This window comes from Taudactylus pleione, unplaced genomic scaffold (genome assembly GCF_031769625.1).
Source record: "Taudactylus pleione unplaced genomic scaffold, aTauple2 ptg000875l, whole genome shotgun sequence".
NCBI classification, from domain to species: domain Eukaryota; kingdom Metazoa; phylum Chordata; class Amphibia; order Anura; family Myobatrachidae; genus Taudactylus; species Taudactylus pleione.
The window spans coordinates 967,803-994,577 of NW_028285277.1; the positions used below are offsets into that span (position 1 = coordinate 967,803).

Genomic DNA, 26,775 nt, shown 5'->3' on the forward strand with positions numbered 1-26,775 from the left:
GATTCTTGTTACATTACTTAATCTTGTTTTTAGAATTGTGCTAGCAATTCCGCTCAGCCATCAGCAGAGGTGCCATTGTTTCTCTTCTCTTCCACTTAATTTTATTTATATGCTCCCAGAGCTGTCCTGTCCCTACTTTTAGTGGCAGCTGACCGTAGGAAAGGACTGAAGGATATAAGGGGTCATTCAGACCCACTCGCGAGCGGCAGTACGCTCGCAAGTGGGTCGATGTTCCCCACTGCGCATGCGCACGACGGAGGGAGCTCCGTCGTGCGCATGCGCGAGACCCGGCCAGCGAAGGACTTTCCATCGCTCCGGGTCTCGCACCAAAGGGGGCGTGCTGTCGATGTTGATTGACAGCACGCCCCCTTTGGTGGGCGTGCCCGGGGCGTGGAGGCCAGACGGAGGCATTCCCATGGGAACGCCTACCGTCTGAAGCCGGCCGCACTGACATCACTAGTGATGTCAGTGGGAGTGATTTTGGCTCTGATAGAGCCAAAATCACTCCAGGGCTTGTGGTTGAGAAACCCGACCACAGGGTTTCACTCGCAAGTCCGATGGTCGCGATGGTCAAGACCATCGCGACCATCTTGTTGGATGCTCGTATATGCTGTGGGTGGTGACCCACAGCTATACGAGCGTCCAGGAGGACGCTCCATTTTAATGGAGGAGGGCCCTGATTCAGAGCGAGCGCTCTGGTCAGAGCGTCCGGCTCTGAATCAGGGCCATAGTTCTGATGAATGAGGAATCAGTCGCACTACTGATCAATGCAAATATTTTTCTGTGATTTTTGAGGCCGATCAGTACTTAGTGTGAGTTTTGGCTCCTGGAGTGTAAATAAATCCTCTTTTCGTGGTGGGTGACTGACTGCTGATATACAGGTGCCACATATAAAATGAATCGGCGCAGTCTCATGAAGCGGTTTGTTCTATCCGTTTGCAGCTAAGACACATTTTCGGGCGAGATAAATGCTCGGTGAAAGCCGGGTTGCACGTGACCCGATGGCTGACTCGCACGCCACATGGTATAATGAGGCTAGGTGTATGAGGGCACATCTGTATGACAATCTCTTTACCCAATCCTCTACTATTCCGTATCTATACAAATTCAAAACCTTCTCTAATTCAGCCAAAAACACACTGTCATGTGTAAGGACACACAGGGGTATTCAATATGGGAGCGATAACATCGTTTTTGCGTTAATATCGCACTTTTGATGTCATTATCGCAGGTTTGACTTTTACACCGTATTCAATTTCAAAGACTTATCGCAGTTTTGAAACGTCTTTGATAAAAAAACAGGGATAACTTTTCACCATTGAATCGTTTAAAAAAAAAATAGGGACACCCCAAAAAATTTATTTAAACATTGGGGTGAAAAAAAAAATGGGAAAAAATTGTTTAAGAATAGGGAAATAGGTTCAGGGCTATTCTGCAAGTATGCGGCAGGTGTATTCTAGAATAGGCTATTAGCGGCAGGTGTATTCTAGAGTAGATTATTAGCGGCAGATGTTTTCTAGAGTAGATTATTAGCGGCAGGTGTTTTCTAGAGTAGATTATTAGCGGCAGGTGTATTCTAGAGTAGATTATTAGCGGCAGGTGTATTCTAGAGTAGATTATTAGCGGCAGGTGTATTCTAGAGTAGATTATTAGCGGCAGGTGTATTCTAGAGTAGATTATTAGCGGCAGGTGTATTCTAGAATAGGCTATTAGCGGCAGGTGTATTCTAGAATAGGCTATTAGCGGCAGGTGTATTCTAGAATAGGCTATTAGCGGCAGGTGTAGTCTAGAATAGGCTATTAGCGGCAGGTGTTTTCTAGAATAGGCTATTAGCGGCAGGTGTTTTCTAGAATAGATTATTAGCGGCAGGTGTATTCTAGAATAGATTTATAGCGGCAGGTGTAGTCTAGAATTGGCTATAAGCGGCAGGTGTAGTCTAGAATAGGCTATTAGCGGCAGGTGTATTCTAGAATAGATTATTAGCGGCAGGTGTATTCTAGAATAGATTATTAGCGGCAGGTGTATTCTAGAATAGATTTATAGGGGCAGGTGTATTCTAGAATAGATTATTAGCGGCAGGTGTATTCTAGAATAGATTATTAGCGGCAGGTGTAGTCTAGAATAGGCTATTAGCGGCAGGTGTAGTCTAGAATAGATTATTAGCGGCAGGTGTTTTCTAGAATAGATTATTAGCGGCAGGTGTTTTCTAGAGTAGATTATTAGCGGCAGGTGTATTCTAGAGTAGATTATTAGCGGCAGGTGTATTCTAGAGTAGATTATTAGCGGCAGGTGTATTCTAGAGTAGATTATTAGCGGCAGGTGTATTCTAGAGTAGATTATTAGCGGCAGGTGTATTCTAGAGTAGATTATTAGCGGCAGGTGTATTCTAGAGTAGATTATTAGCGGCAGGTGTATTCTAGAGTAGATTATTAGCGGCAGGTGTATTCTAGAATAGATTTATAGCGGCAGGTGTATTCTAGAATAGGCTATTAGCGGCAGGTGTATTCTAGAATAGGCTATTAGCGGCAGGTGTATTCTAGAATAGGCTATTAGCGGCAGGTGTAGTCTAGAATAGGCTATTAGCGGCAGGTGTTTTCTAGAATAGGCTATTAGCGGCAGGTGTATTCTAGAATAGGCTATTAGCGGCAGGTGTATTCTAGAATAGGCTATTAGCGGCAGGTGTAGTCTAGAATAGGCTATTAGCGGCAGGTGTATTCTAGAATAGGCTATTAGCGGCAGGTGTATTCTAGAATAGGCTATTAGCGGCAGGTGTATTCTAGAATAGGCTATTAGCGGCAGGTGTAGTCTAGAATAGGCTATTAGCGGCAGGTGTTTTCTAGAATAGGCTATTAGCGGCAGATGTTTTCTAGAATAGATTATTAGCGGCAGGTGCACAAATGCAGAATTTTTAAAAACTTACTTTAGTGACATAAAAATATGCTAGTACCCATTTTCATGTACCCCAAATTTGATGGGACCACTTAAAAAAACGAAAAAAATAACCTACGTGCTCTTCTGCATCACTTCTTCAATGTCGGGAAAAAAAACACCTGCTGCGGCTATTTAAATCCCCGACTTTCAACTAAAGGCTAAAACGGGGGTACCCATAGTGATCCCCCATGTTTTTACAACTTTAGGGGGGTCTTACAATTTTTTTAAGGAAAAATTTGTAACTTTACGCAAATCCCACTTCGGAGTTTCCCGTTTACGTTAATTTTATATTGATTACGGGGATAAGCGGGACCGCGCCCGATACTTTTACGTAGGTAAAAACTCCGATATGAAACGTTAACTTCGACAGTGAATATTGAACATATTGAATACCCCTCACAGTGTGCTAAAATAAGTGCACACTAGTGTAATATATTACAAAAAAGAAAGCGCCTACCGGTGTAGCCAGGAACTTCGCAAACAGCTTTGCAGTCAGGTCACTAGCGCTGGTGATATCATCATCATTCTATATTGGCATCTCACCCTCTGCAGATAATAAGGTCTCCTCGGGCAGACATGCTTTCATGTCCTGGCATGCACCGCGACCATAAGTGCCAAAATCCTGCAAGCCTGTGTTCACTTCCACGCAAGATACGCTAAAGCCCGGCGCACTCTGCGTAAGCCCCACGGTGGTTTCCTTTTTTTTTTGTCTTTAAACATGAAAACCTTTACACAGAAACCACACTACGCGCCTGTAATGGCCGATGAGAAGTGCGCACGGGATATGGAACACAAATGTTTTTTTTTTTGAGAACGTCACCAAAATATAAGGTGGTTAAATTCACATATTATCACTGTAATATTGAATGATCTGCGCAGTGTTTATATGGCGGTTTCTTCCCTTTTTTGTTAACTGCCCATGTGATGAAAATGTTGCAGAAATTTAATTTTTTGTACAGCACATGCCCATACCATCCCTCTGTGGGTAATGTAATGCCACCCCTCTCTGGGGAATGCAATGCCATCCCTCTCTGGGGAATGCGATGCCATCCCTCTCTGGGGAATGCAATGCCATCCCTCTCTGGGGAATGCAATGCCATCCCTCTCTGGGGAATGCGATGCCATCCCTCTCTGGGGAATGCGATGCCATCCCTCTCTGGGGAATGCGATGCCATCCCTCTCTGGGGAATGCGATGCCATCCCTCTCTGGGGAATGCGATGCCATCCCTCTCTGGGGAATGCGATGCCATCCCTCTCTGGGGAATGCGATGCCATCCCTCTCTGGGGAATGCGATGCCATCCCTCTCTGGGGAATGCGATGCCATCCCTCTCTGGGGAATGCGATGCCATCCCTCTCTGGGGAATGCGATGCCATCCCTCTCTGGGGAATGCGATGCCATCCCTCTCTGGGGAATGCGATGCCACCCCTCTCTGGGGAATGTAATGCCACCCCTCTCTGGGGAATGTAATGCCACCCCTCTCTGGGTATTGGACGGCGGACTTTTTTGTGGGGGTTATTTTGTTGCTGTATTTCTCTTTCATCCACAGGGGACACTGGAGGTGCTTACGCTGGGGTATAGAGGCGTGGATAGCTGGAGCTGGCACTTCAATAATTTAAGTGTGAAGCTCCTCCCCCTCTGTTTCCCCACAATCCCTCAGTTTTAGAAAATGTGCCTACGGAGCTGGTCACAACCTGCTGTGCTCCAGCAGGACACTTATTTTATTTCTTTTATTTAACATTTATTCTTTTAATTTTTTTTTTTTATTATTTTAAACATCTTTTACATTCTTTTATTGGGGTACCCTTCGCCACCTCTCTAAAGGTGGGGTCCGGGCACCTGGCGCCCTGTTACACCTCCAGGGGTTAACAGGAAGGAGTGTGCAGTGCTTACAAGGAAATGCATCTGACCGCTCCTTAACGCCAGCACACACAGCACTTCAGCTGCTCAGAGACACGAAGACAAGTGCTGCTGAAACCGGCCAGGGAGCGCAGTGAGTATATCACCAGCGCATCCCCCGTCTCGTGCCCCGCTGTCAGCGCTGTATACAGAGAGCGCTATGGAGCATGAGTCATCTGCTCTCCCTCTCCCCGCTGCTGAGCGCGGCTATGTGGCTCCTACCCAGCGGGGCTGGCAAAGCGCTGCTCCTGGATTTACAGCTCCCCTCTCCCCGCTGCTGAGCGCAGCTAAGCGGCTCCTACTCAGCGGGGCTGGTTAAAGGCTCCCCTCTCCATACGGCTGAGCGCGGCTGGCGGCTCCTACAACGGGGCTTGCAGGGGGAGGTGATTACAGCAGGCAGCCATACTAGAAGCCCTGTAGCCTTGAGGAAGGGGGGCGGAGCTTAACTGCGCGGGCTGAGGCTCCCTGTCTGTTTTACGCGGCAGCGGCTGTGAGAACAGCGTGGGGGCTGCTGTTTGTTAACCTGTTGTTTGCCCTGCATCTCTCCATTATAGGTAGGGTGCGGCACATGCAGAAGGCTGATTCTCCTGACTACATCCCTGGCAAGAGGCTGTGAGTAATCACTGGGGTGTAAGTGCAGGGAATCTAATCTGTGGGAGGGGGTACCTCTTCCTCTGTGTCCCAACCAGCCTTCTGTTTTATTTCTAATTCACTTTTGTTTCTACTGTGTCCCTCTGGTGACTGTGTGTATCCATGTCAAACAGAACAAAAACGGCTCAAAAGATGTTTGTCTGTTCTAAGCAGTGGTCGAAGTGGGGCGGTATACGGCGGTATGACATACCGCCACTTCCCGGCCCCACTTCATTTTAGCCACAGAAGGGAATGTACCAGCGCTGGGATCCAGAATGGGATCCCAGCGCTTGAACAGCGGCGGCAATGTGTAGAGATGTGTTCCGCAGGGGACACATCTCGATCAACTGAGGCGCTGGCATGTAGCAGCCGGGACAGAGCATTAGGTCCCGGCTGCATTGTAAGGTAACAGGCGCAGCACGCACTGGCCGGCTCGCTGGCGGCTAGCCAATAGCAGGGCTCACTGGCGGCCAGCCAATCAGCAGGGATTGCTGGCAGCCAGCCAATCGGGGGGCTCGCTGGAGGCCAGCCAATCGGGGGGCTCACTGGTGGCCAGCCTATCAGGGCTCTCGCTGGTGGCCATCCAATGAGAAGCAGCCAAGTGGCAGCTTCTCATTGGCTAAGAAGCGTCGCTGGATTAAACTGCAGCAACCAAGAAGACCCGATGCTCCTGGTGGCTCCTTTCCAGCAATGCAGGTCAGTAGCAATTAGAGAGAGAGAGAGGAGGGTTGAAAGAGGGAATAGGGGGCAGACAGAGGGAAGCAGGTAGTTAGTATTGTAGGTGGTGAAAGAGAGAGGGAATCATTTAGTGAGAAGGGCAGGGTGTGAGAGAGGGGAGCAGGCAGGGAGAAGTACAGTGGGGGTGAGAAGTACAGTGGGGTGATATGGAAGCAGGGGCCGGAGGGGGGGATTCAATCTCCATATCTCCATACCCCCACCTCTAAATTCCCACTTCGAGCACTGGTTCTAAGTGTAACAACAAACTTACTAAGCCGCATGCTGCTGGGTCCACTTTATGTGATGCTTGTATAGCAATAGATCCACCTATGGCTACTACTGACTCAGCTGCTCCTCCATGGGCCGCTGACATTGTAGGAGTAATGACGGACTTAGCATCAGAGTTAGCTGAGGCACGTAGGTCTCAGCCTCCCTGGGTGGCGGGGCTAACCAAGTCTCTAGACACCCTGGTACAGGTTATGGGTACAGCGGCATCTGCACCCTCCACTCCCTACCAAAGACCGACACAGAAACGTACACTGACGACTGTTCTCCAGTCAGAGGAGTCGGACGAATAATTTCTCGCTACAGAGGATACTGAAGAAGGGGAATTGGATGACGATACCCCTCAGGAGTTAGAGTCCACCTCTCCCGGGGTGGAATCTCTAATTTTGGCGGTCAGAAAGACCCTGAATTTACCTGAAGATATAACTCCTCCATCACAGGAGTGTGCATTATTTCACGAACAACCTAAGAGCTCTGCGGTTTTTCCATTCTCACAGCAACTTCAGCAACAGCTCTCTGTGGCCTGGAAACAGCCAGATAAGCGGTTCCAAATTCCGCACCGGTTTTCGTCTAGCTACCCGTTTCCATCATCCATGATGGAGAAGTGGGAAACACCTCCTCCAGTAGATGCGTCTGTCTCCCGTCTCTCAAAGAAAACAGCACTCCCAGTACCGGGAGCTTCAGTACTAAAAGATCCGTCGGATCGTAAGCTGGAGACAACGCTAAGATCTATTTATACTGCAGCGGGTGCTCAGCTTAGGCCCACACTTGTTACTGCTTGGGTTAACAAGGCTGTGGTTTGCTGGGCCGACCAATTGATTACAGGTTTGACTCAGGTACTTCCAGAGAAGAGTTACGTCTACTAGCAGAACACATCCGTGAATCTGCAGTTTACATGGGAGAAGCGTCAAAAGATATCAGTCATATTAGTGCTCGCATATCTGCTTCGGCGATTTCGGGCCGCAGAGCCCTCTGGCTGCGCGCTTGGATTCAAGCTGACGCAGAATCCAAGTGTGCGGTGGAAGGTCTACCATTCACTGGCAACATGCTGTTCGGACCGGAATTAGACAAATGGATATCCTAGGCCACAGGGGGTAAGTCTTCCTTCCTCCCGTCAACTGCACCGGCTCCCAGAAGATCATACACTGGACCTTCGTTTAATTCCTTTCGGGCGCCACATTCCTTTCGTGGTAGGGCCAGAGGTGCGCCCACACAACCAAGAGGGGGCAGAGGTAGAGTTTGCTCGTAGACAGGAGCCTAAACCAGCCGAGAAACAGGTGGCATGACAGTCTTCCGTCCCACCTAGGACCATCTGCAGTGGGAGCTCGCCTGCAAGGATTTCAGCAAATTTGGAACCAGACTTCTACAGAACCATGGATCCGCAGACTAATTTCCCTGGGGTAACGAATAGACTTCGAAGTACCCCCTCCATCTCGGTTCTTCACTACAAGTCTGCCAATACAGGCAGACAAAGCCAGGGTTCTACAGGAGGCTATCCAGTCTCTAGTAGTATCATCTGTGCTAGTTCCGGTTCCGGAACTTCAACGAGGTATGGGGTTTTACTCAAACCTGTTTGTGGTACCCAAGCCGGATGGATCAGTAAGGCCCATCTTAAACCTAAGGCCCATCTTAAACCTAAGGTCTTTGAACCTGTATCTGAGAATGTATCGTTTCAAGATGGAGTCTCTGCAGTCAGTCATAGCGAGCTTGGAACCAGGGGAGTTCCTGATATCCCTGGATATCAGGGACGCCTATCTCCATGTTCCCATTTGGGAACCACACCAGGCCTTTCTGCGTTTCGCCATTTTGAAAGATCATTACCAGTTTCGGGCATTACCATTCGGGTTATCCTCGGCTCCCCGCATCTTCACCAAACTCATGTCAGTCATGATCGCTCTCCTTCGGTCATCAGGAGTGAACATAATACCTTATTTGGACGACCTGTTAATCAAGGCTCCATCGGTGTCTCTTTTATCAGATCATGCCTTACTGACATATCACACTCTAATCCAACACGGTTGGATAATCAACTTCAAGAAGTCGAATCTCAATCCATCCCAGAAACTTCTGTTTTTAGGCATAATATTGGATACGGAATCGCAGAGGATTTTTCTTCCAACAGACAAGGCCAGGGATATCCGGTTGTTAGTTCAGCTGGTCCTCAGAACAAAGAAGGTGTCCATGCTTCTTTGTCTGCGTCTCTTGGGGAAAATGGTAGCTGCTTTCGAGGCACTAAAGTTCGGCTGGTTCCACTCCAGGGTGTTTCAGCTGGACCTGTTAGCACAGGGGTCAGGGTCTCATCTGCTACTACATCGACAGATCCGTCTGAACCCGGTTACCAGAGTAGCTCTTCTTTGGTGGACACAATCCAGAAATCTGTTAGCAGGCAGAAGATTTGGAGTGTGGGACTGGATCATCGTAACAACGGATGCCAGTCTGCGAGGATGGGGAGCAGTAGTCCTCGATTATCACTTTCAGGGTTGATGGTCCCCTCTAGAACAGAAGTGGCCAATAAATGTGTTGGAACTCAGAGCGATTTACAATGCTCTGATAGAGGCAACAGAGTTTCTAAAGGCTCGTCCGGTAAGAGTTCAGTCCGACAATGCGACGGCCGTCGCTTACATCAACCGGCAAGGAGGGACTCGGAGTCGCATGGCTATGCGAGAAGTAACTCAGATCCTCCGGTGGGCCGAGAATCAGTCAGTAATACTGTCGGCGGTATTCATCCCGGGTGTGGACAACTGGGAAGCAGATTACCTAAGTCGACCGGATATCCATCCCGGGGAATGGAAGCTTCATCCAGACGTATTCAACGCGCTGATACGTCGTTGGGGATGTCCTCAGGTGGATCTCATGGCGTCACGATTGAATCGTCAGCTTCCAGTATAAGTGTCAAGAACTCGAGATCCGCAGGCGGAAGCAGTAGATGCTCTGACAAGTCCGTGGATCTACGACTTCGTTTACCTTTTTCCTCCAATTCCACTTCTTCCTCGTCTTCTAAAAAGGATAAAACAGGAGACCGCTTCTGTAATTCTCGTGGCCCCGAACTGGCCTCGGAGAAGTTCGTTCTCGGACCTTCGGTCCCTATTGTCAGACGATCCGTGGCCCCTTCCTCTGCGCCCGGATCTTCTACAGCAGGGCCCTTTCATACACTCCAACTTAGCACAGCTGCGTTTAACGGGGTGGCTCTTGAAACCGGTAGAGGCATCCCAGACGAGGTTATTCCCACCATGCTACGTGCCAGGAAACCAGTTTCTGCTGCGCATTATCATCGCATCTGGCGTGCTTATATATCATGGTGTTCCAGTCGGGGTCTTCCGTCTAGGACCTTTCGTTTGTCCCGGTTTCTGCTTTTCCTTCAGACAGGTCTGGATTCTGGCCTTCGTCTGGGAACCTTAAAGGTGCAGGTTTCTGCCCTTTCTATTTTCTTTCAAAGGAAATTGGCCCTCATTCCTGAGGTGCAGACGTTTCTTCAAGGGGTGTTGCGCGTGCAACCTCTTTTTGTACATCCAATAGATCCCTGGGACCTAAACTTAGTGCTTCTGTTTCTTCAGTCGCCCATGTTTGAACCTTTTGGAGGAGGTTGATCTTAAGTACCTGTCTTGGAAGACGGTCCTCCTCCTGGCTCTCGCTTCAGCTCGTAGGTTTTCGGAGTTGGGGGCTCTATCCTATAAGCCACCTTACCTTGTGTTTCATACGGATAGGGAGGAACTCCGGACGGTAGCCGCCTTTCTTCCTAAGGTTGGGTCATCGCTCCATATCAATCAACCTATTGTGGTACCGTCGTTGGTAGAGGACTCTGGTTCTTCTACCTTGGATGTGGTTAGGGCTCTCCGAATCTATGTTGCCAGGACGGGGTCCCTCCATAAGTCTGAGTCGCTTTTTGTCCTCTGTGACGCTGTTCGGAGGGGTTGGCCAGCGTCTAAACTAGGGATGTGCAGGCTCGGATAGGTTCGAGTTTGCACGTGGAGTTCGGATTTTTCCCTCCAAAAAAACGGAACTCAGAAAGAGGCAAAACGTCATCTTACATGGACGAACATCATCATTCCTGGTCTTTTGTCCAGGAATGATGATGTTCGTCCATGTAAGATGACGTTTTGCCTCTTTCTGAGTTCCATTTTTTTGGAGGGAAAAATCCGAACTCCACGTGCAAACTCGAACCTATCCGAGCCTGCACATCCCTAGTCTAAACGCTCTGGCACGTTGGATCCGGCTGACTATTCATCAGGCTTATGTGAGTGCCGACCGTCGGTCTCCTTCGTCCATTTCTGCTCATTCCACACGTTCTGTGGGTGCGTCATGGGCGGCCGGTAGAGGAGCCTCCACGTCACAATTGTGCCGTGCGGCCACTTGGTCTTCAGTTCACACATTTGTCAAGTTTTACAAATTTGATACGTTTGCTTCTTCGGCATCCCGTTTTGGCCGCCTTGTTCTGCAGGTACCACAGAGCACTCCCGCCCGTGGGGATAACTTTGGGACGTCCCCAGCATAAGCATCTCCAGTGTCCCCTAGTGGATGAAAGAGAAAATGGGATTTTGGTACCTACCGGTAAATCCTTTTCTCTGATTCCACAGGGGACACTGGACGCCCACCTCTGCGCTCTTTGCCTGCCTGTTCGGTTTGTTCCGTATGTTGTATGATTCAGTTATTGTGTGTTCTTCTCTTTTTTTGTTACTCCATTTGTTCTCCATCTCCTCTCGGTCTTCATTTTCTAAACTGAGGGCTGGTGGGGCATAGAGGGGGAGGAGCTTCACACTTTGAAATGATTGAAGTGCCAGCTCCAGCTATCCACGCCTCTATACCCCAGCGTAAGCATCTCCAGTGTCCCCTGTAGAATCAGAGAAAAGGATTTACCGGTAGGTACCAAAATCCCATTTTTTTCATTTAGGCCTAAATAGATGTTAGATTTTTTTTTTTTTTTTTTAATTATTTATTTACACCCATCAGCCATAATGGAATGGGCATGAATTCCCGGTTCATATCCCGACGCCGGCAGCCCGAAGGGAGAAGATCCCCGACAGGGCAGGTAAGTACCCTAGCCAAATTGTGAAGGCTAGATGCTGGGTCAGAGCATTCCCAAAACGGCTGTCAGGTCTTGTCAGGTTCTCCCAGTATGCAGCAGTTAGTACCTACCAAAGGGGGTCCAAGGAAGGACAAGCGGTGAGCTAGCGACAGTCATAGTTGCCCAAGGCTCATTGATGTGTGTGGGGAGCGAAGGTTAGCCCGTCTGGTCCAATCCCACAGAAGAGCTACTGTAGCTTGCTGCATATGGGGCTGGACAACTGCAGACTGGTGAGAGTGCCCATGCTGACCCCTGCCCACCATTGAAAGCACCTACAATGGGCAAATGAGCATCAGAACTGGACCATAAAGCAGTGGAAGAAGGTGGCCTGGTGTGATGAATCCCTATTTTATTACATAATGTGGTCGGCTGGGTATGTATGTCATTTTCCTGGGGAAGAGATGGCACCAGGATGCACAATGAGAAGATGGCAGGGTGATGCTCTAAGCAATGTACTGCTGGGAACCCTAGGCTCCTGGCATTCATGTGGATGTTACTGTGGCACGTACCATCTACCTAACCATTGTTGCAGACCAAGTACACTCCTTCATGACAACAGCATTCCCTGATGGCGACAGGATAATGCGCCTGGTTGCCACACTGCAACTATTGATCAGGAATGGTTTGAGGAACATGGACATAGTTCAAAGTGTTGACTTGGTCTCCAAATATATATATCGTAGGGAGGAATAAAAATTGGAAGTCTGAAAAAGGTAGAGTTCACTCTGCCGATCCATAAAATGAAGTGACTGGAGCTAGACCAAGAATTGAAGTCTGACCTGACTTGGTGTAAAATACAGGGACATTTTGCATGGTCATTGGTGGTGATGATGTGTTAGGAAAATACCTAGATATATACATTTTTTTGTTTGTGTTTTGACTTCCTTTTTATTTTTCAGCATAAAAAGTTGCTACTTCTGTGAAAATTAGCCCCCGTCTGTGGCCGCTCACACGCAGCTCGGCGTGGGCATCTTGGGTTAAGAGCAGAATTTCTGTCCCTGTAGCAGCCGTATCCCCTGCTGTTTTCCGCCTGATATACTGTAACTTTGGGAGTGATACAACTTGTAGGAATTCAGAAGGTTCACATTCAGTATGTTGGCTGTCAGTGTCGACACGGATAATAGGTTGAGAACCACTATGTTGTTTAGAATGTTGACATTTAACATGTATGTCTGCATCAAAATTGTTGATTTGTGGTTTTTCGCTTTTTTTAGTGTAACCATAACACCTAACCCTAAATCTAAAGCTTGCCATACACTAGCCCAGTGGTTCTTACACTCAGGGCCTGATTCAGAGCCGGACGCAATTAGCGCTCGCTCGTCCAGAAAATAGGGGTGGCTATTCAAATCAACCGTTCGCTCTTTGCGGTCTGTTCACGCCTCTAGGTCTGAACGAACGAACAAAACTTGTGGTCGTTTTTTTTAAAAATACGCCCCCTGGCCGCTCGCATCCTACGTCATGTCCGCTATTTATTAGATTAATTGAGTACATCGACCAGGGTATGAACTGCTCGCTATCCTTGTGGTTGGTTTTTGCTACCACAATTTTGCGAGCAGTTCTGGCTATAAAATAACCCAGTGACGTGGTCAATGACGCTGCTGTATTAATTATGCACACCCATAAAACGCCCGTTTTGACCTTTAAGCACGCCTGCGTTCGGATCTCCACTCCCCGTTTTCAAGCACCTTCCCCCGTTACCACCCACATACGCCTACTCCTGTCACTCAAATTATCAGGCATTCGCTATTTTGCGAGCACATGAATTTCGGCCGCACTGACTGGTTCGCGCATGCGTATAACGATCCGTATGCATGCGCAGTTGGGCAAACATCACTCGGAGCGAACGAGCGGCTCTGAATCAGGCCCTCAGTCCTCAGGACCCCACACAGGTCACGCAGGAGCACAGGTGTACTCATTACTCACTGACACATTTTAAAATATACACAGGTGGAGCTAATTATCTCACTTGTAATTCTGTGAGGAGACCTGGAAAACATGCACTGTTTGGGGTCCTGAGGGCCGAGTTTGAGAACCTGTGTACTTAAGCAACTTTCCTCCAACTAATTGGCTGGTTGGATGAAATGAAAACACGGTCCTCAGGGTACCCCAACAGTTCAGGTTTTAGTGATATCCATGGTTGAGCACAGGTGTTTAAATGAATTTGACTGAGGTACTAATTAAGTCACCTTAAGATATCCTTAAAACCTGGACTGTTAGCGTGCCTTTAGGACCGAGTCTGGGAACCTCTGTTCTAGTGTATGGCCAGCTTAAGCCTAAACCTACTCCTAAAAAAACATTAAATAAAAATGTGTCTTTTGGTGTTGACATGTATGTAGACCTTTTGATCATGTTGACATTTTAAACCTGTCGACCTATATGCATGGCAACATATTGGTTGTCGACCTATTGACCATGCTGGCATTCTGACTGTCGACCAGATGGCGGTAATTTGTACTGTGTGTCTGATGAATGTCATTCTGTAGGCGCACTGCTGTGTTCTGTGCACACGTACCCCTGCTTATGTGTGAGTGTGAAAAGCTGCTTAGACTGCAGTGTGATGTGTTTGACCAGTGTTAGATTTCATGAGCTTTGCCATCGGTGTAATCTGGTGAGTGATACTTATGCAGCCTTAGGTGTAACCCCAGCGGTTTCTGATGCATTTACCCTGTTTTATACTGTTCTAGAGGTTTACATTGTATTCCTGAAATTTGAAGGCTTGGAGCTCACAATTAAGGACATCTGCCTAAGGCATGAAACCCCCGCCCCACCCCTGCACAGTACACATCTACTGGATCGCCACCCACCTGTCGCATCTCTATTCCCCAAGACCCAGCTTGACCCCTCTCACCTCCTCCCTCCCTCCGTCTATTTGGACCAAGCCCTTACCATTGTTTCTTAGGGGACCCTGCCCCTTACCTGACAATCTCTACGTGAACAGACGCAGAATCTTCCATTTTCTGAGCATAGAGACGTCATGTGAACTTCAAACAATTGAAATGTGCACCACCCGCTCCCTGTTCACCATGTGCACCAACCCTTCTGTTCAAGTAGCAATTTATATTGTGGTCCCTGTGGAGGGGGCCCACTAGAATTACTCCCACAACAGTAGGTAGCTGTGTCGGCACAAATTAGCTGATGGTGTCCTGTACAGCCTATGTTCAGGGAACCAAACTTACTGTAACGATCCCCAAACACGCGGTTTCTAGCAGCCATCAGTAGGGCTGTACACATTGGCATTTCTGCAACTAAAAATACCTCTGCTACTGTCAAAGTAAGGACAAGTTTGGCAGCAAGCGCAATCTGTCTCCATGTGTCGTCGTACTGCTGCGCTAATGGTATCTTGTAGCGTTTGCACAACTCTTTATGACTTTGATCCCGCTTTGTGTATTGATGAATCTGACAGAGAGGCTGGATCACACTGTGGGGCATATGTATCAAAGCTCTATGTGAGATAAAATTGTGAAATATATATCACCAACCAATCGGCTCCAAACTATCATTTCTTAAACACAGCCTGCAAAATGTAAGTTAGAAGCTGATTAGTTGGTGATTTATATCTCACAATTTTATCTCACATCAAGCTTTGATACATATGCCCCTAAAAGCGAAAGAACCATCAATGGGCACGATTCTATTCAGCGCGATGTAAATAGCGCCGGGAGTGAGCTCCCGGAGCTATTCAATACACCGCGCTGCCAAGTCCGACTAATGATTTCTTCTCTCATCCCTCCGGGGATGAGAGAAGAAATCCGACAAAAGGCTCGGCGCGAGGCTGTTTTCTGCCCTTCGCGCCTGGAAAACAGCCTCGCGCCGGGAAGTTAGGTCGGGGAATGCCCCTTTATCGCGCCTAAACACCCTGTTTAAGGCGCGAGAACGAGCCTTCCCCGATCTAACATCGCGATGAATTGAATAGCTCCCGGAGCTACCTCCCCGGAGCTATTTACATCGCGTTGAATAGAATCGTGCCCAATGTGTCATTATTACACACACAACATTTTACTCTAAAATAGCCCTCTAAAATAAAATGCAATAAAGATACCCTATAAAAACTTTATCCTGAAACGCGTTGATTATTTCTGACGTGACCGCGTTTCGCCTCGCTAGTGAGTTGGTGTGCGCTGAACCTAATCTTCGGGCATAGATGTGGCACGTTTAAGCCCTTTTCTGTCTTGCAGTCACTCTGATTTCTGCCGTGCTTCTTGTCCGTGTGAATATAGAGATTGTATTATTATAATTAGTGTCTGGCGGGAGAGACTCTGCTTTTTCAATTTTTCCTATATTTTGTTTCCTGAGAATAAATTTGCAGCATTAGTGAAGAATATCTGTTCCTTACAGAAGCGCTGATTAGTCTGATTTTACTGCTGACCTGTCATTACAGAGCAATAGATGATTGTGCCCTAAGAACAACCCCAGTGATATAACCTGCTTCCATTATGCCTTGCACACCAATTCTGTCCCCAAACTATTGAATTGTGCAAGGACTATAATAGCACATGAATAAGACTGACAGGAGGGTGTTATGCTGTAATAGCACAGTCAGAGCCTTACAGTAATCCTATGTAACACACACACACACAGAGAAAGCCATGCTTGTCACTGTAACAGTCTTCAGTCACAAAATGTCACTTTACAGATGTAGTTTTAGCACATGAATAAGACTGACAGGAGGGCTCTGAGCGCGTGTTATGCTGTAATAGCACAGTCAGAGCCTTAAAGTAATCCTATGTAACACACTCACACACAGAGAGAAAGCCGTGCTTGTCACTGTAACAGTCTTCAGTCACAAAATGTCACTTTACAGATGTAGTGTTAGCACATGAATAAGACTGACAGGAGGGCTCTGAGCGGGTGTTATGCTGTAATAGCACAATCAGAGCCTTACAGTAATCCTGTTATATACTCCTATGTAACACACACACACACACACAGAGGGCCTGATTCAGAGCCGGACGCTATTTGCGCTCGCTCATTCAGAAAAAGGGGCCGGCTATTTAAATTGAGCGTTTGCTCTTTGCGGTCTGTTGACGTCTCTATGTCTGAGCGAGCGAACGAAACATGCGCTCGCTATTTTGTAAAGACGCCCCCTGGCCGCTCGCATCCTATGTCATCTCCGCTATTTATTAGATTAATCGAGTACATCGAAGGGCATCTGAACTGCTCGCAGTGCTTGTGGTTGGATTTTCCTACCGCAATCATGCGAACAGTTCAGGCTAAGAAACAACCAAGTGACGTGGTCGATGACGCTGCTTTGTTAATTATGCACACCCTTAAAACGCCCGTTTTGACCGTTTGGCACGCCTGCGTTCGGCTCTCCACTCCCCGTTTTCAAGCACCTTCCCCTGTTACCACCCACAAACGCCTCATCCTGTCACTCAAATTAGCAGGCACTCGCTATTTTGCGAGCGCTTGATTTCCGAACGCAATCACTGGTTGGCGCATGCGCATTGCGACGCATGCGCAGATGTGCGAACATCGCTTGGAGCGAACGAGCGGCCGCTTACGAGCGGCTCTGAATCAGGCCCAGAAAGCCGTGCTTGTCACTGTAACAGTCTTCAGTCACAAAATGTCACTTTACAGATGTAGTGTTAGCACATGAATAAGACTGACAGGAGGGCTCTGAGCGGGTGTTATGCTGTAATAGCACAGTCAGAGCCTTACAGTAATCCTGTTATATACTCCTATGTAACACACACAGAGAGAAAGCCGTGCTTGTCACTGTAACAGTCTTCAGTCACAAAATGTCACTTTACAGATGTAATAAGAGCATAACACAACGATGTCCCACAATACGTCCCTTTACGCTTGTGATATTATATAACTGTTCAGCCCCAAATAAATATTTCACAAGATCAAATTTGGGAAAACAGATTTTCTCCTCAGTCCGACGTCTTGAAATCATTAACGAAACAATCTGCACGGGAGACAATTGTCCATAAAACGTGGGCAGTATATACTTTCTTAATGGTCGTCTGGTGGGCGCTGCATCCCCCATGCCACGTTGCCCATGTCTCCTGTGTGTGCGGGCGTATTGTATAACGTGCAGCATGGAGCCGGCAGCTCCCTGAGTGTATTTAGGTCCCGGTTGTGCCGGTGTCTTAGCTGAGTCAGATGACCTACTTTCTGCTCTGACCTTGATTCGCTGGGAGAGGTGTCAGTGTGCACCATCGGCTTCATCTAGCAGTCAGGGCAGTCGTGTGACCGGTGGCAACACCAGGCAGAGATGCACCGCGTCCGATCCTCAGTACATACGTGTGCTTGCTATGTGTACTGGCCATGAGTCACTGTCTCTCTCTGGCAGACTGGGGGGTGGCTGGTAGGGAGTCTCCACAATAAAAGTGTGTGTGTTTTATATATATATATATATATCTCTCAAGACGGCAGTGCACTGGTCTCATACAGTTCAAATGCATTTAAGCAGCCAGTTTGATAATCCAACGTTTTGAGATTTTGTTTCCCATTTTCAAGTAGATACATTGAGACGTTGGATTATCAAACTGGCTGCTTCATTGCATATATTTCAACCGGGAAACAGTCCAGAAGCCGATGGATGGAATCCCGACCGCCGACTTCCCGACTGTATAATCCTGGCAAAGGCTAAATGACAGGTGTCGAAATCCCGACGTCTGTAATTTTCCCTACGCCGGGAGCCCGGCTTACCGATCGAAGGTAAAGGGGGGTATCCACTAAAGTTGACTGATAAAATCGTTCGATAATCGTTTGAACATCGCTTGAAAATTTGGTCTTTGAGACATCTATCATCGTTCAAACATGCCGGTCAACCTGACGATATAGTCAGGTTCAGCATGTTTGCAGATGATTGATTGTCTCTACACTGAACGACATATCGTTCAGTCTTTTCACTGTCGGGTACTGGATACCCTCCTTAAGCCCGGCGACGGGCGCGGACAGCCGCATAGGTTTAGGGTTCCCATGGGGGACTTACGGTTAGGCACCACACAGGGAGGTTAGGTTTAGGCTAGGGGAAGGGGGGGTTTAGGCTTAGGCACCCCCAGGGGGAGGTTAGGGCTAGGTAACCCCCCCCGGGGGACTTAGGTTTCGGTGGCGGGGAAGGGGGGGGGGTTAGGTTTAGGCACTTAGGGGGGAGGTTAGGGCTAGGTACCCCCCCGCCCGGGGGACTTAGGATTCAGTGGCGGGGAAGGGGGGGGTTAGGTTTAGGCACCCCTAAGGGAGGGTTAGGGGGTAGAATAGTTTAGAGAATATTTACCTGGGGACGATGGTGATTTTCAGTGCTGCCGGGATGCCGCTGTCGGGATTTGAACCGCCGGCCATGCAGTAAATCATAGTGAATGCATTCAACTGCACGAGACCCCGGTGGAGAGCAGTGTTGCTGCATTTTCTGTATTACTTTCTGACGAGCACCCTGGCAAATGTTCTATGGAGGTATAGGAGTGCAGATCAATCTGTGTATATGCGCGCGCGTGTGTGTGTGTGTGTGTGTGTGTGTGTGTGTATATGTATATATATATATATATATATATATATACACACACACACAATGCAGCTTACCTGCTGTAACAGGTGACTGAAGGGGGCGTGGTCTGGCCTGTCAGGGGCGTGGTCTGGCCTGTCAGGGGCGTGGTCTGGCCTGTCAGGGGTGTGGTCCGCTTTGGTGAATGAGGTTTCCTCGATTATTTTACTTTTACTTTCCATTACCCTAGTATGATCCTGGTCTCTAGGAAATGTGTATATAATATAGGTGTGTGTGATTATATACAGGTTTGGGATTTTCTTGTACTGGATTATAAATTGCAGCTGCTCAGGGATAATTTCAGCATCTGAAATCTGACGATTAAAATAAAATGAATTGAAAATGAAATATCTCTTTGTATTTTATTATTAGGCCTAAGTAAAGCGCATACTTTTAGAAATGTATTTAAATAATTTATTGAACAGGATGTGACCATGTCAGGGAAAGCTCAGGCTGCGTTTGCGCCAGCTAAGACGGTTAATAAAGGGTCACTTATATTCGGCAAGGTGCAGCAAATTATGGGGGCGACCTTTTATCCATAGTCACAAGTAGTGTAAGTAAAGGCAGGGGTGTGTACTGTGTGCGGCATAGAACATAGTCCGCCCACTAGGGGTGTGGCCATGACTACCACAGTGTGCCGCCGCCATGCCCGATGCTGGGAGGTATTGCTTTTCTCGGCCACAATCCTCCTATACAATCTCTCTTTACAGACCATTCACAGTATTAATGATTGCATTGCACGGCTGCACAGTGGTTAGCATAAATAATAACTTGCATCAGTTGCCTTGCATTTACCCGCACACTATGCACACTGAATTACTATGACATCCACGCAGCAATAAATCGGATTACATGTATATGTGCTTGGCTAGCGTTACCGACTGCCCAGCGTCATCTTCCTCTCTGACCAACAAGCGCAGCAGTATGTGACGTGTGTCGCGTTGTCATTTCAGCTAAAGCTCCCTACAGGGTGGTAGAGTAACTCATTATTAATACTTGGCATATATTTTGTCACCGGTGGCCATGTCAACATAATGCCGACCTGAGAATGTCGACCATACAATTCTTGAGTATGCCTAAAGCTGTGTACACACTGGACGATATATATGGATTGTTCGATATATAGTTTGCAGATGAGCGGGTGTGTACAGGTGACCGCACATCGGGATCGTGATCGTTCGCAGCGACTGCACGAGTTATCGTTACGATGCGTCCAAATCATGCAGATAATCGTCTAGTGTGTCGGCCCCTTAACACTTCTGTCAGTAATTTAACGATGTCCACATGTAACCATGTCAGCATCATAACTGTTCACATTCTGGTACCGACATAGTGGACGTCAACATGCTGACTTCATACCCTTAGTAACATGTAGGTTCCACAGGTAATTTCTGTACACTCTGTATTTCAGCTATTACAGCGATTCCTATCCTGCTCACTATTCACGTCTCCTGGGCTCCTAACATCTACATTGTAATACATGAGCTGGAAAAGCCCAGGAGGAAGCAATGTACGGACGTTATAAGGCAGACGTGTGAACATGCTTAAATCACATTTAAATATATGATCGCAATACACAACACAAAATTCTAAAGCCGCGTATCCACTAGACGATGTAATGAATAATAACGATATTGTTCAATCGTTCATTATATAGTCATACGACCAGCGACGCGCGCTCCCGCTGGTCGTTGACGTCACTCATCACCCGCACCTGCTGTGACCATGGCGTCCTCCTGTCACTGGTTCTGGCCATTCCACAAATGCAGGAAATTTCCCCTGTAATAATACTAGTTACTATGTCATCTGGCTTTATCTGCATCCTCCGACGCGCCAACACTGCCAACTTTACCCCCACCACCTCTTATAGAACACTGTAGTTCAGTGACGTGCCATTGGGGGGCACATTACATATTGTTATAGAGGTTTCATTATCTGAGTGTCTCCTTTATCATCTCTGTGCTGTACGTCTGTATCATTACGTGCGTCACTTGTCATCTCTGTGCGGTACGTCTGTATCATTACGTGCGTCACTTGTCATCTCTGTGCTGTATGTCTGTATCATTACGTGCGTCACTTGTCATCTCTGTGCGGTACGTCTGTATCATTACGTGCGTCACTTGTCATCTCTGTGCGGTACGTCTGTATCATTACGTGCGTCACTTGTCATCTCTGTGCGGTACGTCTGTATCATTACGTGCGTCACTTGTCATCTCTGTGCGGTACGTCTGTATCATTACGTGCGTCACTTGTCATCTCTGTGCGGTACGTCTGTATCATTACGTGCGTCACTTGTCATCTCTGTGCGGTACGTCTGTATCATTACGTGCGTCACTTGTCATCTCTGTGCGGTACGTTTGTATCATTACGTGCGTCACTTGTCATCTCTGTGCGGTACGTTTGTATCATTACGTGCGTCACTTGTCATCTCTGTGCTGTATGTCTGTATCATTACGTGCGTCACTTGTCATCTCTGTGCTGTATGTCTGTATCATTACGTGCGTCACTTGTCATCTCTGTGCTGTATGTCTGTATCATTACGTGCGTCACTTGTCATCTCTGTGCTGTATGTCTGTATCATTACGTGCGTCACTTTTCATCTCTGTGCGGTACTTCTGTATCGTTACGTACGTCACTTGTCATCTCTGTGCGGTACTTCTGTATCGTTACGTACGTCACTTGTCATCTCTGTGCTGTACGTCTGTATCGTTACGTGCGTCACTTGTCATCTCTGTGCTGTACGTCTGTATCATTACGTGCGTCACTTGTCATGACCTATATTTGCACACAGCCTACACATTTTCTATAACATAACTTGCTGAACATACTATAACGCAGAGATGTCACTTGTGCTCTAGTCAGTGAGGTAAAATGACGCGATCGCTGTCACCGGTGAGGTCTCTATTTTCCTCTTCTTCTATTGTGCAGTTTTCTGTGGAATGAGAGGCCTAATGTAACACAGACATCATCCACATTCCTGTGCCCAGGCCAATAACACCCGTATAAAGGAGAAGTGACCTTGTGCTTACAGCAATAAGGGAAGGAGAGCTGGCAATTTGTGTAATACGCAATTTCTGCAGGATCTGAGCCCCTCAGCCTGGTATATCTGCGAGGCCGATTACCTGCTCACATTCATCCTGCTCTCTAAAGGCCGCGGGCAACCATGCACTGGATGCATTAATGATGGCCATGGTCATTGGCCGACCATATTCTGCCTGTCCTGATTTATGGCTAAATGCTCCCCTTCCGGTGTTCATGTTCTATGCCCACCTAATTCTCCATCTGTAGAGCAGTCACCATGGGCAACGTCTGGCCGGACAGTCGCCGTATCGCATACTGTGTGGCCAGTCAAACGATCATCCTCGCAAGAGCAAAATCTGTTTGAACAAAGAGTCTGATTGGACGGTGACTTGTTCTAGTCATGAATTCCATGCGAGGGGCGGGGCAGGCACTTAGGAGACGTCTGTTTCTTAGTATTCTGCTGGCTGGATGTTATTAATGAGATGTCACATGACAGGACACAGGTTCTCGCCACAATAATGTGTCACTGCTGTCCTCCCTCATTGGTTACACTGACATTCAATATCATCTTCCAGCATCAGAGTGACCTTGTCCTGTGTACAGACCCATTGTCATTAGCATCCAATATATTGGGTAGAAATAATAATAGTGTAAATACATGACTCTACTTGGTAGGGCTCTAATTTCAGTGATGGGTCACAAAACTAAAGGAATGATCAGTGAGATATAGCTCTATATATTTGTGTGTTACCTTGTTCTTATACTGTGTACCCTTGTGTTGCACCGCTCCTCACCGTCCTCACTCCCAGTTGTCGTCTTGTGCTCTAGTGTCGGACAGAAGACCATGGTTAGCAGGTGACCGTGTGTTCCAGCCTCCAGGAGGGTTCTCTCCTCTGGTTCCTATTTCACCAAGACAGATCTTTTAGGTAGGTGTCTTGGGCTTGTTTTGTTGTGTTGGGATTTCTGCTCTTCCTTGCGTAGAAGGTGTCCTGAGATCGTGCCTGCAGAAGTGTTTAAGAGAAGCGCATTATCTCACTATTCTCCTCTCCTGCTGTCCATCCGCAGATGTTCCAATGGCTGACCAAAGAATGGACATTACTTCAACTATTAACGACTTCATCTCTCCGGGTCCCACCGACCTCCTGTCTAGCTCACTCAGCACAGGGGGAATGGAGTGTAACCGCAAGAGGAAAGGGAGCCTAACAGACTATCAGTAAGTACAACACGTAGCTGGTGCTCCTCTTCCACCGGCAGCTGGTTAGTGGCTATATGGAGCCTGCAGATCCTGCTGAGTGACTTTCTTGGAAAGATTCCTGGACTGCACACCCTGAATATATATATATAATGGGAGGTGCTACCTGATGAGACTAATTGCAGGCACAGAAACCGTCAGATCTCAGGTGCACAACTCCAAATTACTGATATTATATAAATGCAATAACATTTTGCAATCAGTAGAGGTTTTTAGCATAATCATGGCCCTGTCATTGCATTGCATAGCCCGGGGGAGCCCTGTCATTGCATTGCATAGCCCGGGGGAGCCCTGTCATTGCATTGCATAGCCCGGGGGAGCCCTGTCATTGCATTGCATAACCCGGGGGAGCCCTGTCATTGCATTGCATAACCCGGGGGAGCCCTGTCATTGCATTGCATAACCCGGGGGAGCCCTGTCATTGCATTGCATAACCCGGGGGAGCCCTGTCATTGCATTGCATAACCCGGGGGAGCCCTGTCATTGCATTGCATAACCCGGGGGAGCCCTGTCATTGCATTGCATAACCCGGGGGAGCCCTGTCATTGCATTGCATAACCCGGGGGAGCCCTGTCATTGCATTGCATAACCCGGGGGAGCCCTGTCATTGCATTGCATAACCCGGGGGAGCCCTGTCATTGCATTGCATAACCCGGGGGAGCCCTGTCATTGCATTGCATAACCCGGGGGAGCCCTGTCATTGCATTGCATAACCCGGGGGAGCCCTGTCATTGCATTGCATAACCTGGGGGAGCCCTGTCATTGCATTGCACTTGGCATAGTTCAGGCTTATGGGGAAGTCCCATAACTAAATAAATGTAGGGTCCTCATCTTAGGACAGCGAGGGGTAAAATACATATTCCCACTGAGAATGTATCTGAGGTTTTTTGTTTTCAGACTTTATGTAAGTTAATAGAAGAAACCTCAGAATAGACCAGGACATTACCGACCTCCAGCATAATTACTCCTTTATCCGTATTCCCTAGCAGGATGCAGAGACACCGATAACTCACAGTGCGGACGCGGTTTAGTCACTGCAGCGTTTGCGTCTGTCTACGTGTGTTTCTGCCGTTTCCATAGTAACTACAGTACCTTTTGTAGTATGATGTATGTGACGGATGTGAGCTGTAGGGAAACACATAATAACCCTGCCTGCCTGCGAGTGAGAAGAGGCCCATGTTTGCTTAGTGGTGTGCCTCCATTATTTTCTCTAACCCCTTTCAGTGTCCTTGTAGGAGAACAAGATTTCAGCTCTACTCTTTAGATTTTAGTTGTTTCAGAAATAAATGATAAATGACTAAGAATGATCTGTGATAAATGGAATTTCTGCAACCTGTCATCAATCTTAATAAACGTGTTATTGATGGCGTGCAGAAACACGTATTTTGTAATGGCAGGTGCCTGTCTCACACGCACAGTGGCGGCAGCCATTTTGTCTATATGAGAACAGCCACCCCCAGACCTTGCATAGGCTGCACCTTCAGGAACATTGGCTCCACAATCACAGGGCCTGTAAATGTTTTATATCTAATCTCCCAGAGTGACTGTATTTGTTAATAAATACAAAATATGTTTTCACCTCACAGGCGCAAAATCCCCCTTTCCATTAGGAGAGAGTCTGAGTATACAGATTACAGAAGATGTCTTCTGTACTGGTCCAGAGAAGCAGGAGAGGGGCAGTTACGTAGATGGGCGTGCAGACTTTAGATCTCATGCGTGGTGATGTGTAGGAGCTGGGTGTGCAGACTTCCAGAGCTCATGCGTGGTGATGTGTAGGAGGGCGCAGTTATGTAGCTGGGTGTGCAGACTTATAGAGCTCATGCGTGGTGATGTGTAGGAGGGTGCAGTTATATAGATGGGTGTGTAGACTTATAGAGCTCATGCGTGGTGATGTGTAGGAGGGGGAAGTTACGTAGCTAGGCGTGTAGACTTCTAGAGCTCATGCGTGGTGATGTGTATGAGGGCGTAGTTATTTAGATGGGTGTGTAGACTTATAGAGCTCATGCGTGGTGATGTGTAGGAGGGCGCAGTTATGTAGATGGGCGTGCAGACTTCCAGAGCTCATGTGGTGATGTGTAGGAGGGCGCAGTTATGTAGATGGGCGTGTAGACTTACAGAGCTCATGTGTGGTAATGTGTAGGACGGCGCAGTTACGTAGCTGGGCGTGTAGACTTACAGAGCTCATGCGTGGTGATGTGTAGGAGGGGGCAGTTACGTAGCTGGGTGTGCAGACTTACTGAGCTCATGCATGGTGATGTGTAGGAGGGTGCAGTTATGTAGCTGGGTGTGCAGACTTACTGAGCTCATGCGTGGTGATGTGTAGGAGGGTGCAGTTATGTAGATGGGCGTGTAGACTTACAGAGCTCATGCGTGGTGATGTGTAGGAGGGTGCAGTTATGTAGATGGGTGTGTAGACTTATAGAGGTCATGCGTGGTGATGTGTAGGAGGGGGCAGTTACGTAGCTGGGCGTGTAGACTTACAGAGCTCATGCGTGGTGATGTGTAGGAGGGGGGCAGTTATGTAGATGGGTGTGTAGACTTACTGAGCTCATGCGTGGTGATGTGTAGGAGGGCGCAGTTATGTAGATGGGTGTGTAGACTTACAGAGCTCATGCGTGGTGATGTGTAGGAGGGCGCAGTTACGTAGATGGGCGTGCAGACCCTGTCCTGGGGGTTCAATACTAACCATAGCATAATAACCCCCCTCCCCACGTCAAACAGATGACCGGTCCCATCTAACGTTTCCCCAATCTCCATTTAGTACATTATTACTCCGATTCACTGCTTAATGTGACGTCTTTTGTCTTCTAGGCTTGATGGCTTTTCATATGAGTAAGTACGTTTCTGACCTTTCTGTCATGTCATTCAGCATCGTTTCCTGTCCTGGTTACTCCTATTGAGCGTAATCGCCTTCATAAAATCTGCTACACCCACTTTATTTCATGCTACAAAGTTTACTTGTCTTCCATCCCCGTTATTTCAGTCCTTGTGATGTACATACTAAGTGATGAATGTATAATATTATCCCGGGGACAGTGGAAGTGTCGCTCTTAGTTTGCGCGGTATAACTGCAGGTCTCTGTCACATAATCCCCCATATTCTTGTGCAGGGGTCACTTACAGATGTGTCCTCATTCGTCTTTGCTGCAGTTGTGCCAAACGGCCCCTCTCGTCGCGCCTGGTCCCGTGAGACTCTGCTTGCGCCAGGCGTCGTTTTTGCTGCTTTTTTTTGCCGATGCAATGCGACTGGGTCACCGCCGGAGACCGCGGTGATTAATGTGATGTGTAACACTTGTGTATCTGTGTAAAGTGCCCGGGTAGCGGCAGCAATTGAATAGCTCCGGGCAGCACTGCGCCCACGCCGCTAATTGATTCAACCACTTATTGGCTTCAGGCATGAAACAAAACTGAATATAATTCCAAAACAATCTAAGTAAAAACAAAATACAGTTTTTAATTGATTATGTCATTTATTGAAGGAAAAAAAATAT

General features: G+C 47.7%; 1 protein-coding gene and 1 pseudogene across 4 annotated transcripts in view; both read left to right on the plus strand.

Moving 5' to 3' along the window:
- The window catches only part of BMAL1 (basic helix-loop-helix ARNT like 1), a 148,257-nt gene that overhangs the window by 19,431 nt on the left and 102,051 nt on the right, over nucleotides 1-26,775 (plus strand). For 3 of the 4 annotated variants that reach the window (XM_088458957.1, XM_088458956.1, XM_088458959.1), the window contains exons 2-4: nucleotides 22,862-22,959; nucleotides 23,099-23,246; nucleotides 26,097-26,117. In XM_088458957.1, the coding sequence (XP_088315083.1) occupies nucleotides 23,107-23,246; nucleotides 26,097-26,117 (161 nt within the window). In that variant the 5' untranslated portion in view covers nucleotides 22,862-22,959; nucleotides 23,099-23,106. The remainder of the gene's footprint in view (nucleotides 1-22,861; nucleotides 22,960-23,098; nucleotides 23,247-26,096; nucleotides 26,118-26,775) is intronic. The other variant, XM_088458960.1, reaches the window with a different exon arrangement.
- Nucleotides 6,506-7,710, plus strand: LOC148474204 (uncharacterized; annotated as a pseudogene).